This window comes from Jaculus jaculus, chromosome 7 (assembly GCF_020740685.1).
Source record: "Jaculus jaculus isolate mJacJac1 chromosome 7, mJacJac1.mat.Y.cur, whole genome shotgun sequence".
Taxonomy (NCBI): domain Eukaryota; kingdom Metazoa; phylum Chordata; class Mammalia; order Rodentia; family Dipodidae; genus Jaculus; species Jaculus jaculus.
Genome location: NC_059108.1, coordinates 144,361,847 through 144,376,132, shown reverse-complemented (window position 1 = coordinate 144,376,132; position 14,286 = coordinate 144,361,847). Strand labels below are relative to the sequence as shown.

Genomic DNA, 14,286 nt, shown 5'->3' with positions numbered 1-14,286 from the left:
ACTACCATCCCAGGAGCCTAGAGGGGAAATCTCAAGGGTTTTGAACCTGGGCCACCAACTCCTGGGGCTGGTTCTCAGGAACCCTGCATTCCTGCCTGCCCTCCACAAATGCCTAGAGACTTTGGCTTCCAGCTCGCACATTCGTCCTGGCCCCAGACACAGCCAGGTATGAGGCATTGGAGGCTGGGAGGGAGTCACCTTAATGTCTACTTCAACCTCCTCCTGGGCTGACTTGTCGTCACTGGTATCCACATCGCCAAAGGTGAGAGTCCCGTTGCGGCCGATTTTCACCTGCTTCTTGTAGGTGTAATAGAACTCCACACACTGGGCCACAGTCTTGGTTTGGATCTGGAGTAAAGCCAAAACTGAGGTCAGAGGTCGAGTTAGCTCCCATGTCCAGGAAGAACCCAGCCATTCCCACCCCTGCACATCCTCCTTAACCTTAGCCAAAAAGCAAACTCAAGAAATGCAAGCATTTCTCCACTGGTTGCTAGGCAGCAAACCCCTGATCAATGCAATTAACCAATGCTTCCGCATGGTTTCATTGTTTAAATAAAACCTACCTAAAGTTAGGAACACTGGGACTTCTGAGGAGAGTTGGCCGTGGGCTGCTACTAGAGATTGTCATGTCAGTTTAAATTTCTCGGCAGTAGCCAGGCATGGTGGTGCATGTCTTTAATCCCAACACGTGGGAGGCAGAGGAAGGAGGATTGTCGTGAAGCCACCCTGATACTACATATTGAATTCCAGGTCAGCCTGGTATAGAGCAAAACCCTACCTCGAAAAACAAAAACAAATTTCTTGGCAGTGCTTATGGTACTGTGGTTTGATTGAAAAATAAATCCCCCCTCTTTTCAGTAATGAGGCTTGAAACTAAGGCCTTACATACTATACTCCCATCCCTTTTTATTTCATTTTATTTTATTTATTTTATTTTATTTTTAAGACAAGGCCTCACAAAGTTCCCCAGACTGGCCTTGAACTTGCAATCTCCCTGTGTTGGCCTCTCAAATAGCTGGTATTATATATAGGCTTATGCCACCAAGTCCAGCTATAACTTACTTTAATTGATGAGCTAACACAGAAGAGGGAAGAGAAAATAGTTGTGTGCATGCTTAGATGTAAGCATAGAAAGAAAACAGGGCATATGTTAACAATTGGTTAACCTAAGAAAGGCATTTACTAATGGTGTTCAACCTACGATTCTTTCCATTTTTCTATAAATTTGAAAAAAAACTAAAGTAAGGAAGAAAGTCTGGGCACCCTCCACATCCAAAGCCAGCCCCAATTTGACAACAGAGTCCCTTCATCAAACAGTGTCATTCATTCTTCTCCAGAGTAGTGACCTAACAAGTGAGTTAGAGAAATGTCATGCTGCCCTGTATGAGGAAGATTCAAGGAAAACAAGGAAGCTCTGGAGGACTGGAGAGATGGCTCAACAGTTAAGGAGTCTGCAAAGCCTGACGACCTGGGTTCAACTTCCCAGTACCCACAAAAAGCCAGATTTACAAAGGGGCACATGCATCTGGAGTTCCTTTGCAGTGCAGCACCCATTCACTTCCTATCCCCTTGCAAATAAATGAAAGAAAGCCCTGGAAGACCCCAAGAGGAAGCAGAGGGTTAGGGTTACCACCACCACCAAAGGGCTGCATGATCTAAATTAAGTTACCCTCTGAATTTCTGCTTTTTCATGTGGAAATAGTGAGGTGAGACTAGGTCATCCTTAGGAACCTTTCAAACTGGTATCTAGCCCTCCCATTTCATAAGTCTATTTGACCACTAGGTTCGGCATCTGAACCCCTTTCCTACACAAGCAGCTGTTTTCTCTGACACTCTCCTGTCCATTTCTAAGTTCAGCATGTCTAGACTTGGGAGTCCTATCCAAAGAGCCCAGGAACCAATGGTGGAGAGGTGGGTGGGGGGACATCCAGGGGAAGGGCAGTTTGTATTTTCCCATCAATCTTTGGATTATTCATTTGGCTGTTCTTTTCATTAAGCATTAGGGCACTTCAGTGAATTTCACAGGTATGGGCTTTCAGCAGTGCTGCCCAGCATGCTACTGAACAGAGCAAACAGCTGTCTCCTTACCAGACCAGAACTCAATCACTACACAGTCCCTCCGATGAGGAGACAGCGCTACTGAACAGAGCAAATGGCTGTCTCCTTACAGACCAGAACTCATTACACACAGTCCCTAGGGCCAATCTTGACACCTTCTACCATCCCAGGAGGAAACTGCATATTCTTAGAAGCACTTTTGCCTTGGCAACTAATATCAGTCACTCTCTTTATTTTATTTTATTTTATTTTTTTGCTTTTCAGGGTAGGGTCTCGCTATTAGACCAGGCTGACCTGGAATTCACTATGTAGTCTCAGGCTGGCCTTGAACTCATGGCAATCCTCCTACCTCTGGAATGACAGGTGTGTGCCACCACGCCCGGCTCTCAGTCACTCTCTTTAAAAAGATTTTAAGCTGGGTGAGGTGGTGCATGCCTTTAATCCCAGCACTTGGAAGGCAGAAGTAGGAGGATCACCATGAGTTTGAGGCCACCCTGAGACCACATGGTGAATTCCAGATAAGCCTGGGCTAGAGTGAAACCCTACTTCGGGGAAAAAAAAGGCAGATTTTGTGAGATGGGACTATAAAAGATGTGATTCCTTAGACTAGCAAAGCACTATTCTTTCTGAAGACCATGGAGAGAGGACAAGGCAGCCTTACAGAACCAAGGCTTGGTCACTCAAGTTACTGGAAGCAAATCCTATCCAGACAGCAAACAAAGCAGGCCAAGATCACCCGGGTTAATGATGGGTACTTGTTGGTTCTCAGTTCCCCTCACCCTGAAGAGACCTCCAATCCCACGTTCCCATTCCCCTCTGGTTTAAGACCCTAACCATGAACACAACACTCTAAAAGGAAGGGGAAGGGCACTTAGAACAAGGGAAGAGGCTCAATCTTTTTCACTTGTCTTATTTGTAAAACCCAGCTTCCTCTTTTTATTTATTATTATTATTATTTATTTATTTGAGAGAGAGAGAGAGAGAGAATGGGCACGCCAGGGCCTCCAGCCACTGCAAAGGAGTTCCTTTGCAGTGGAACTCCATGGGTCCTGGAGAATTGAACCAGGATCCTTTGGCTTTGCAGGCAAAGGCCTTAACAGCTAAGCCTCCAGCCCAGAACCCAGCTTCTTAAAGTGTGAGCTTTTGCTCCAAAAGGAGTCACAGAACTGAATGTGAGGGAGTCACAGGAGATGGGTCAGCCATAAAAGGCACTTATTTACAAATCCTGATGTTTTTTTGCAAAGCCTGTCAGCCCAGGTTCGATTCCACATAAAGCCAGATGCACAAAGTGGCATGAGTCTGGAATTCTTTGGTAGAAACAAGAGACCCTGGGGTATCTATTCTCATTCTCTCTCAATCCACACACACACACACACACACATACATGCACACTTCTTTTCTTTTGTAGGTTTTCTGAGGTAGGGCCGCACTCTAGCCCAGGCTGACTTGGAATTTACTATGTAGACTCAGGGTGGCCTTGAACTCATAGCAATCCTCCTACCTCTGCTTCCCAAGTGCTGGGATTAAAGGTGTGTGCCACCACGCCCGGCTTAAGAATTTATATATTTATTTATTTTTCATATTTATTTATTTGAGAGAGAGAAAGTGGCAGAGAGAGGGGGAATGAATGGCGTGCCAGGGCCTCTAGCCACAGCAAACGAACTCTAGATGCATGTGCCACCTTGTGTATCTGGCTTATGTGGGGCCTGGGGAATCGAGCCTGGGTCCTTAGACTTCTTAAGCAGGCACCTTAACTGCTAACCCATCTCTGCAGCCCAAAAATATATTTTTTAAAAAGAAACACAATAGCTTAATTATGGAAAACAGAGACTTTAAATATCATCCTACTGTCATTGCTTAGCATACAGTATCAAATTAATATCATTGGATTATACTGTATTAGAATGTTTGAGCAGATGCCTTGAGTTTCATAAAGAAAAACTGAATGAATTTTGGCTTAGAATTAGCACAGAATTTCCCAAACTGTCTAAAATATACTAAACATACTTAAACCATTTTATACTTTGTATTTATGCAAAGCAGCTTTGTCAACATTGATGGCTATAAAATCAACATTTCAATCAACTCTAAAAAACATTAAAGATGGGGCTGGATAGATGGCTAAGCAGTTAAGCACTTACCTGTGAAGCCTAAGGACCCTCGTTCAAGGCTCAGTTCTCCAGAACCCACATTAGTCAGATGCACAAGGTTGTGCATACATCTGGAGTTCATTTGCAGTGACTGGAGGCCCTGGCATGCTCATATTCTCCCTCCCTCCCTCTCTCTCTCTCTCTCTCTCTCTATTCCTCTTTCTCTCTCTGTCTGTTGCTCTCAAATAAACAAACAAAAAAATTTTTTAAAAAACAAAAAATAAATAAAGATATTTTATGTCTTAGAATATCAAATATTCAGCCAAGATTTAATTCTTTATGTAAAAATAAACACATCCATTTCATTGGCATGTAAATTTCATTTTTAATGGTAAAATTATTTGTATGCTACATAATTGTGGATATTTATTTATTTTATTTATTGAGGTAGTCTCACTCTACCCCAAGCTGACCTGGAACTCACAATGATCCTCTTACCACAGCCTCCCAAGTGCTGAGAATAAAGGCATGAGGACCAGGCCAGCTTTTATGTTTTTGTAAAATAATTTAGATGGCTCTTACCATTAATCCCAGCATTTAGGAGGCAGAGGTCAGAGGATCCCTTTGAGTTTGAGGCCAGCCTGAGACTACATAGTGAATTCTAGGTCAGCCTGGGCTAGAGGGAGACCTTACCTCAAAAAACAAAAACAAGGCTGGAAGCCAGGTGTTGTGGCACATGCCTTTAATCCCAGCACTTGGAAGGCAGAGGTAGGAGGATCGCCGAATTCAAGGTCAGCATATAAACCAGATGCACAAGCAAGGTCACACATGCACACAAGGTGGCTCAAGCATCTATCTGGATTTTGATTGTATTGGGTGGATACCCTGGCATGCCAATTCTCTCCTGTCTCTCATTAAAAGGAAAAAAAAAAAAAAAAAAGGCCAGTCTGTTGTGCTTGCCTCAAAAAAATAGAAAACTGTGGGGCATGGTGGTGCACACCTTTAATCCCAGCACTCAGGAGGCAGAGGTAGGAGGATCGCTGTGAGTTTGAGGCCACCCTGAGACTACATAGTGAATTTCAGGTCAGCCTGGGCTAGAGTGAGACCCTACTTTGAAAAAACAAAACAAAACAAAATAATAATAATAGTATAATAATAAGTAAATAAAAAGAAAACTGTCTCTGAAGCTACTAAGAGGTACTAATGTAACCATAGTGTTAGGGGGAAACCCAGAGCCCCAGGCATGCCAGGTAAGCACCCTACTATTGAGCTGCACCCCCAGCCCAGCCATCTGACCATTTAAGAGGACTTGATCAGTGACCATAGGCAACAGGGCAGCTCCTGTCCCTGAAATGAAACCCCAGCTCACCAATTTCTGCACCAGGAAAAAATCCTTCTTGTAGATGGCAATGCCCTTGTTAAACAGCTTCCTCTCAGTCATCTTCCACTGGTCAGAGCCTGAAAAGCAAAGAGGCTTATAAGTTGGGCAGGGGCCTGAGAACTGTGGGGATGAGTCTGACCTGTTGGTGAGAGGCTGTCTTCACTGGTCTCTGTGGGTATGCAGAACTGACTCCACTTCCTGCTTTGGCCACATACTACTGGCTGCTTGGAGCTCCACTTTGCTTGCTCGTGAAATGGGAGTGAACGTTAAAGCCCACCTTGCCAGGACTAAATGACACAAGGCAGAGGAAACACTAGGGCTCTGTCTGGTGTAGACAAAACGAGGCCCTCACAAGGACCAACGACAGTGCCTGCACGCGGGGGTGTCCCATCTTTCGACACTGTGACACGGCGTCATCTAGTTTACACTCAAGCACCACACATTCAAGTTAGTTACAGAGAGAAAAGTAATCTTGTAATGTTTCATGTAAGTTTACAATTTTACGTTGGGCTACATTCATAACTATCCTGGGGCTGGATACGGGCCAAAGTTGGACATGCCCTAGAATATATGACGTGCTCCAAGGCATCTGAACTCCAGGTACCTGAGGCCAACTTGGCTTACACTCCCTGGGTTTCAGTCCCTTGTGCTTACAATTTGGGGATTTATATTTTTCAGGGGTTGGGGGCACAGACTGGGTCCCACCTGCCCACACCCTCCACTCTTCTCCTTGAGGACATGGGAAATCACTAGAGAAAGCTACTCAGCCTTGGTATGAGCTGCCTCACTGTGGCTCTTGGCTGACCCTCTCCTCCCCTCCATCCAGGATTGTGACTCAGCGCTAAGCAGAGCCTCACTGATACCACAGACCCTTGAGACTCTGGGCCGGTACCCTCCCCAGCCGGCCCACCTGTGTAGTGATACGTTGCCAGTGGGTGGTTGTGGGGCCGCAGGGGTTTCTTCAGTAGCAGTTTATTCAGCGTTTCCTAGAGGGAAGGGAGGGCGGGGTCAGGACCCAGGGCAGCAGACTCAGTGGCAGACTGAGCATCCCTGGCCCGGGCAAAAAGCAGAGGACCATTTCAAGCCTCCGAGCAGTGTGGGCACCTACCCTAACTGCCAAGGTCCACAATGTCTGGAAGAATGGTAAAGTCACGGGAGGTGGGGCTGCTGAAGAACCAGGGCCCCTGCAGTGCTGCTTAAACGAACTGTGGCCTCCAAAGGAAGCAGCATGGACCAGTGACAATCCTATCTGAGAGTGGGGGACCCACTCAGAGATTGAGATGGCCAGGAGGACCCTGAACACCCAGTCAAGGTTTGGGACTAGGACTTGGACCCCTTGGACCAAACCCCTATAGCTCCCTTCTCAGTCAGACCCTCCTAGCCATCTCAAATCGACATGCCAAACTGAACATGGTGGAACAGGCCCACCATCCCAGCATTTGGGAGGCTAAAGCAAGAGAATAGACTTCAGAGTTTGAGGCCAGTCTGGGATACATGAAACCCTGTCTCAAAAAAAAGGGGGGGGGATGGGGAGAAGACTGAATAGATAAGCAAGCATGAAGCCCTGAGTTCGAATCCCCAGCACCTATGTAAACGCCAGGTAGGCGTGATGGCCTGCCTGGATCAAGTTGGCTAGCTAGACCAGCCAAACCAGCAAGTTCTGGGTTCAAGTGACAGACTCTGCTTTAGCAAGATACCTGGGGTCAATCTCTGGCCGCCACATGCATGTATACCCACACACATGTGTATCCACACATGTGAACACATATATACATGCACATAAACCAAACATGTATACCTATGTAAAATAAAAGGAAACAAATAAGCAGAGAAAGTAAACTACATGCAAAAGTGCAAGTACAAATCAGTAAACATCAAAACACATCGACAGGCCAGCAGGCTTGCCTCTAGGGCAGCAGACAGGAACCTGTGCCAGCCTCCCTGAGAGACCCTCCCTGAACCAAGGGGGCTTTCTTACCAGGATGTCTCCCCTGGTCTCGTGCAGACAATGCAGGGCCAGCTCCTGGTTGGTGCCAGCACCAGGGAAAATGCTAGAACAGGCAGCTGTCAGCAGGTTATCCACTGGATTCACCACGGCACGGGGAGGAAGACAGGAAACCACGTTGAGGGCTGGGCCTCGCTGGGACCAGCCTGAACTTCTGCCCACCAGCCTGCCGTGCCCTACTTGTTGCCAGTCCCTCCTCACCTTGCCTCTGCTTCTCCCTGCTGCTCTCCAGGTGCTCCCAAGGCTGCCATACTAAGTCAGCCTTGTGAGGGTCTGCAGCTGCCAGAGCTCGGTCCCTCAGCAAGGGGATTTCCGCTTGGAACCGGGTACCCACGTTGATCCGTCTGCAGAGGTGGAAGGGCAAGGAGAGAGGCTCCAACTTCTGGGGACAGGCAACCTGACTTCCCCTCTTGGACGGGAAGAAGGGACCCTTGACAGAGGCTGCAGCATGTAGCAAGGCTGTACAGACTCTGGCTTCGAGAAGACTGAGGACAGCTTGATCTGACATGACCAGAAAGGTAAGGCCCAGCGGCTGGGGAGAGGAAAAACCACTCCACATTGACCATCTGGCTCTCCCCTGAGATAAATTCAAGCTGAGCTAGTCCTTCCCTTTCCCTGCAACTTCTACACAGAAACAGGCAGAAGACAGCAGAAGCCCAGAGAGGCTGCTCTGGCTGTGTGCAGGCACCACACGACCCTCCCCTTGTTTCCAGAGCCCACCCGCAGGTGTTGGGCTCCCCTTGGCCACCCCCACACCCTAGGCCCAAAGCAGGGCTGCACTTACGGTTCGATGCTCACAGGGGTGGCCTCTCCCATCACAGAAAGGACAGGTGGGGTGACTTCAGAGCTGTCTATGGGCAAAGAGCACATTGGCAAATAGCACCCTACTTCCTTCAGCCAAGCACTCCCCAGTTCTGGGCAACAGTCTTGCATGCACGAGAGTCACAATGGTGACTCACTGAGTGCACCTGGCTCTGCAGTTTGATCACTGTGCCAACTCAGGCCCTTTACACATGGTTTGGGTGCCTCGATCTTCTCACCTGCAAAAGGGGGCTATTTCCTGTCTCCTGGAGGTAACGTGAATGTTATGTGAAATAGCACGTACTCTCTACCACTCCTTATCTGTTAGCTATTCTTACCATCATCACTGCCACAACGACCAAAAGCCCAGCTCCCATTTCTAGCACAAGATTAGCTTCAATACAGAACTACTGCTTTTCTGGGAAAAGGAAAGAAGTTGAAACTTTGGCCACACTAGGGAAGACAGTGAAGAGGATCTTGCTTTTATAATTATCTTCTCATTTCCTGTCTGAGCTTTAAACAACATTTTTTTTTTTTTGCCTCGGTTTCTTCCAAATTAATCTTAAGGCCCCACATGATCAAGACACTCCCGTACTCAAAACACCACCAAACAACACACGGAACTGCTACAGCTGCCACTCTGCAACACCAGATAAAACCTGAAATCCTCAGCAGCTGTGTAAGGTAGTCTGGACCGTCCGCCACCCCTACCCTGGTCCCTCATGCCTAGTGGCCTGCTTACCTCATGGCCCCCACTTCCCAGGCTCAGTTCCCCCTCCAGGTCCGTGTCTGCAGCAGTCATTTACTTTGCCTGGAGGGCCCTTCCTGCCCCTCCCACTCAGTAAGTCAAATTCAGCTCGGTCCCCACCCCCTCCCAAATGCTTCCCTTATCAACTTAAGCCTTTCCAGGCCTAAAGCTTGGTGGCAGTCTCACTCACTGGCTGCTGGTCGCATGCTGCCAGGACCCTCTGCTTTAGCTAATCTCCTGGGCTTTCTTGTCAATTGCCTGATGACTGTAGGGCACTCTTTTTTTTTTTTTTTCTTTTTTGGAGGTAGGGTCTTGCTCTAGCCCAGGCTGACCTGGAATTCACTATGTAGTTTCTGTGTGGGCCTGGAACTTCTACCTCTGCTTCTCTAGGAGTGCTGGGATTAAAGGCGTGAGCCACCACGCCCAGTTTGCACTCTCTTTAGAATAAATCATGGTGTTCCACACATCTGTGCAGCCCCCATAGGAGCCAGTTCAAGGTTTTGCCCAAGTGCTAGGTCAACACTCATATGCACGCTGACCCCTTCTTGGCCACCAGTCTGCTCCCTGTAGCGATTTCCAGCACAATCCAGCAAGGGAGAGAAATTTCCCAGGGAGGTGATCCCAGTAGCCTGCCAGCAGAGGGCAACTGATTTCTCACCCACAGGCACCAGGGGGCACCAGAGGGCTGCACCATGGGTGAGGTCTGGGTCAGAAGTTAACTGGGTGAACACCCCCACATGGTATTTCATCCTCTCTACCATGCTAAGGGATGTGACAGTCCCATTTTTCAAGGGAAATGGACCCCTTTGTGGAATGTGCAACCAGGCCTGTTCTTGGCCACAATGATTGCTCAATAGGCCCAAGAGACCAGATCTGCCAAATATTATTGACAAACTTGATAACCAAATCTGACATTAAGGGCTTTCCTCATAATAAATGAATCTGATCCCCACCACAACCCTGAGAGGTAGCTATTAGGTTGAACCATAGGAAACTTGCTATTTGTGGATCTAAAAATAGCTGAATATGGGTAATCCCCATTTAATGGGCCCAAGACGTTTAAATGGTTTGCACAAGGGGATGTGCTTCCAAAGAGTAGAACTGGGATATGAATCTGAGCAGCGGGACTCACTTCTCTCCCTGTTGTTGTGACAGGATAACCTCTTTCTGTCACAGAAGAGAGAGCAGGGCCCCTGTTCCCACAGCATCCGGCCCCATCACTGCAGTGCATGGAGCGAGCTGCCTCCCTGCCCAGCGCCCTTCCCCCACACTCCCCGGCACTGGGTCGGCTGTGGTCACTCACTAGAGCGGAGCAGGGTGCGATGGGCACTCTTCGGTGTGATGGGAGGAGGGGCTGGGATGCTGCTGGTGGATATGATGGCATTGAAGTAGAGCCCGGAGCCTTCACGCACAGGGCTAAGGATGGGGGGTGGCGTGTAAGGGGGCAGCTCGAAGCTCCGCTCAGAGGGGTGGTCAGCTATTCGGACAGGGGAGCGCAGGTGGCTCTGGTAGGGGGTGATGTTGGAGTAGACAGAAGGGTTGATGAAAGTGCCTGCCTTGGTGGGGATGATAAGGGGCTCAGGCCGTGGCCGCTGCTTTGGTTTCCGCATGGAAGGCTCCCCCTCCAACTTGACGTTCAGGTCCTCAACCTGGAGAAGGAAAGAGAATAAAGATGACTCAGCCTCTTGTGACCCTGGAAACCTGTAGTACTGACCACAGCCTGACAGTCACCTCTGAACTGTCTGCCGATTGCACCCATCAAGGCCTGAAAAGGGCAACAGAGGTTAGCAAATGCCCTGTAAAAGCCAGAGAGTATTTTAGGCCTTGTGGAACACGTGTACTTGTGCCACTTTTTCACGTGGTGGTGCACACCTCAAACCCCAGCACTCAGAAGGGAGAGGTAGGAGGAGCCCTGGGACTACAGAGCGTGAGTTCCGGGTCAGCCTGGGCTAGAGTGAGACGCTACCTTGAAAATGACAATAATGTGGAAATCAGTGTGGAGGTTCCTAAAACAGCTAAAGATTGATCTACCATATGACCCAGCTATAGCACTCCTAGGCATAAAGAGGAAAAAAAAAAAGAAAATGACAATAAAATAAAATAAATAAAAATACTGTCACCATTTACAAATTATTCTTTGCTCTGGATATGGCCTCCAGGCCACAGCTTCCAACTCCTAGTGTAAAGTACAACAGGGAAGGGCCCAGGCTGTGGCACTGGACCTCTTGGATGGGGACCTACTGCCTTGATTTGCCATTCAGAATTGCACACCCTGTGTGCATCTTCCTCTGTAATGCAGGACTGGCAAGCGCTACCTGATATGGTAGCCATGAAGAGTAAACAAGCTAACATCAGACATCAGTGAGCATACTTACTACCTGGCCATAGGAATTACTTGAAGATTTTTGTCTGTTTGCTTTTGCAGTGTTAGAGATCGAATCCAGGGCTAGACATGCACTCTACCACTAAGCAAAACTCCCAGCCCAAAAGATTTCTGCTATTACTACTTAAAACTCCAAAGTGGATTAAATGAAAGAGCGCATTGTATGCCAAGATGTGAGCAGGGCGTGGGACCACAAAACGGAGCAGGAGAGTCTCTTGTTCTTGCAGAACTTTTGCTCTTAGAGTATTAGATCTCCTGATGTCAGAGGACAGCTCACTCATAGTGTCAGAGGTTAGCCTTCCCGGCTCACACTTCTTCCTCCAATGCAATGCCTCATGGGCCTTCACATGCAATAGTAAACAAGACATACCCTGTCCCTACTCTCTCTAAAGGGCACAGAATAGGCCCTTCCAGAGGCGAGAGCAGCTAGGGTCATCTCTTTGGACACATCGTAAGACAGGTAAGGTTTGCCATGTTTACTGAGTAGGAACAACAGACTCTCTCCTCCTCCAAAGACTTAGCAACTACGGCACTCTCACTGCCTTCGAGGCCCTAGCATGACCCTTACCCCTCTTTTTCCTTCTGCATATTAACATGAAATGAAATAGTTCATTCTTCTGCTTTTGGGGGAATAGGATGACTGGACAGAAAAGAATGCAGTAGAACCAATGGCCCGCCCCCTCAAATTGCTAGACAAAAAATGCGAAATAAGCCGGGCGGGCATGGTGGCGCACACCTTTCAGCACTCAGAAGGTAGAGGGAGGAGGATCGCCCGTGAGTTCCAGGCCACCCTGGGACTACATAGTGGGTTCTAGGTCAGCCTCATACAGTGAGACCCTACTTAAAAAAAAAAAAAAAAAAAAAAAGCGACATAAATTCAACCAGCTGTAACTATTTGTAGTTAAGGGATTTAAACCCTTCTGAATATCTGACAGTTTTTCAGGTGTGATAATTCAGGATATTGAGACTCCTAAAAAGAAAGACAATATGTAGGAAATTAAAATGCAACCTATAAGTATCTATAGACGGAGTGATACAATGTTTGAGATGTACCTCAAAATAACTCAGGGGTATGGAGAAGTGGAGGTATGAATGAAATTAGACTGGCTGTATTCTAATAAAGAGGAAAACTAAGCCAGGCATGGTGACGCACTCCTTTAATCCCAGCGCTCAGGAGGCAGAGGTTGGAGGACTGCCATGAGTTTGAGCCCACCCTGAGACTACATAGTGAATTCCAGGTCAGCTTGGACTAGAGTGAAACACTACCTAGAAACAAAGAAAAAAGAAAGAAAACTAGACCTTTCTTTCTTTCTTTCTTTCTTTCTTTCTTTCTTTCTTTCTGTTTGCAGAATTAAAATCATCTATTATACAAAGAACATATTGAGTAACAAAAAATAACCCTTCCTAACCACAGATCAAGACCCCAGAAAGCAGATAATCTTAAATTAATTATCTCACAATAATCCTGGAGCCCTTCGCCTCCTTATTTTAGATGGACATGGGTGCCAGATTTATAGTTGAGAATAATCAGAAAATCTGACCTCAGTGGAAGAGACACACTCCTGAGGATATCAAAGAAGAGGTGGATAGCAAACTAGAGTGAAGTGGAGGTGGGTGGGGAGAAAGTCAAAGAGGGGAAGTCAGCATTGGAGCTGCCTTTTCTGGAGAGGCGGATGTTATTACGCCAATGGCAACAGAGGAGCTAAGGAAGGGAGCAGAGCTTAAATTCAAGGAGCTATCAATAAAAACTGGAGTCTGGCCAGGTGTGGTGGTGTGTGCCCTAATCCCAGCCTGGAGCTACATAGTGAGTTCTAAGCCAGCCTGAGCTGGAGTGAGACCCAAACAAATAAACAAGCAAACAAAAAAACTGGAGTTTGGGGCTTGTCAAGGTAGCTAAACATACAGATTTTGGACTGGAACTCTAAAAGCCACATCCAGAAAAATCTGGATTAAGAAAGAAAAAAGGTGAATTAAAAGCAGGCTAGTACTCTAGGCTGTGGAGATGGTTCAGTGGTTCCAAGCACTTCCTGTGCAGGCACGGAGTGGACTGGGATTATAGGCACGTGTGGCCTGGACAGTTTATTTACCTGGGTGCTGGGGAAACAAACTCAGGGTGAATCAGGTCCTCATGCTTCCATGGCAAGCACACGTACCTGCTGAGCCATCTCCCCAGCCTCAAGAAAAATTCACGTTTGTATATGTATGCATGTATGTATTTGCAGGCCAGGGCCTCCAGCTGCTGCTAACAAATTCCCGACGTATGGGCCACTTTGTGCATCTGGCTTTCTTGGAACTTTCCAAAGCTGTTCTGCTCTACCGCTTGCCACAGCACTGAGGCGCACTCAGGCACTTGGGGGGAATTATTTGGAAAGCAGCCTGTCCTACCTGAGCTGGATCCTCTGTTCCCGGGATTCGGGTGGACCGCCTGCGAGTGACAATGACCGACGGCTTGTGCTCGGGGTGGTTCTGTTCTGGACCCTTCCCATCCTCGTCCACACCTCCAGCGTGGGCCACCTCGGTGGGATCCACAGTCCGCACGGGCACAGACACTGGGATAATGAGGGGCACCATCCCACTCTCATCCCGTGCTCGCTTGGCAGCTAAGGAAGGCTCAGAAAACTCCACCCCACACTTGGTAGTCGAAGCCAGTACACTCTTCCGCTTCTCCTCCGAGCCGTTGGCGTCCTGAAGAAGAGGGAGATTGGCAAGGTGGAAAGGGTGGCAGTGAGGTTCATAACTAAGTCCTAATTTGCTGAGCCAGGTCTCTCAGACCTTTAATCCAGGAACTCAACCCTCCACAGTGGCTCCTCCTTGTCTTTG

General features: G+C 47.8%; 1 protein-coding gene across 6 annotated transcripts in view; it reads right to left on the bottom strand.

The window, feature by feature from the left end:
* Positions 1-14,286, bottom strand: part of Mideas (mitotic deacetylase associated SANT domain protein) — a 74,587-nt gene that overhangs the window by 4,270 nt on the left and 56,031 nt on the right. For all 6 annotated transcript variants that reach the window (XM_045154081.1, XM_045154084.1, XM_045154083.1 and 3 more), the window contains exons 3-10: positions 13,852-14,151; positions 10,387-10,732; positions 8,319-8,385; positions 7,736-7,878; positions 7,508-7,611; positions 6,440-6,515; positions 5,518-5,606; positions 199-348 (exon numbers count right to left, since the gene is read on the bottom strand). In XM_045154081.1, the coding sequence (XP_045010016.1) occupies positions 199-348; positions 5,518-5,606; positions 6,440-6,515; positions 7,508-7,611; positions 7,736-7,878; positions 8,319-8,385; positions 10,387-10,732; positions 13,852-14,151 (1,275 nt within the window). The remainder of the gene's footprint in view (positions 1-198; positions 349-5,517; positions 5,607-6,439; positions 6,516-7,507; positions 7,612-7,735; positions 7,879-8,318; positions 8,386-10,386; positions 10,733-13,851; positions 14,152-14,286) is intronic.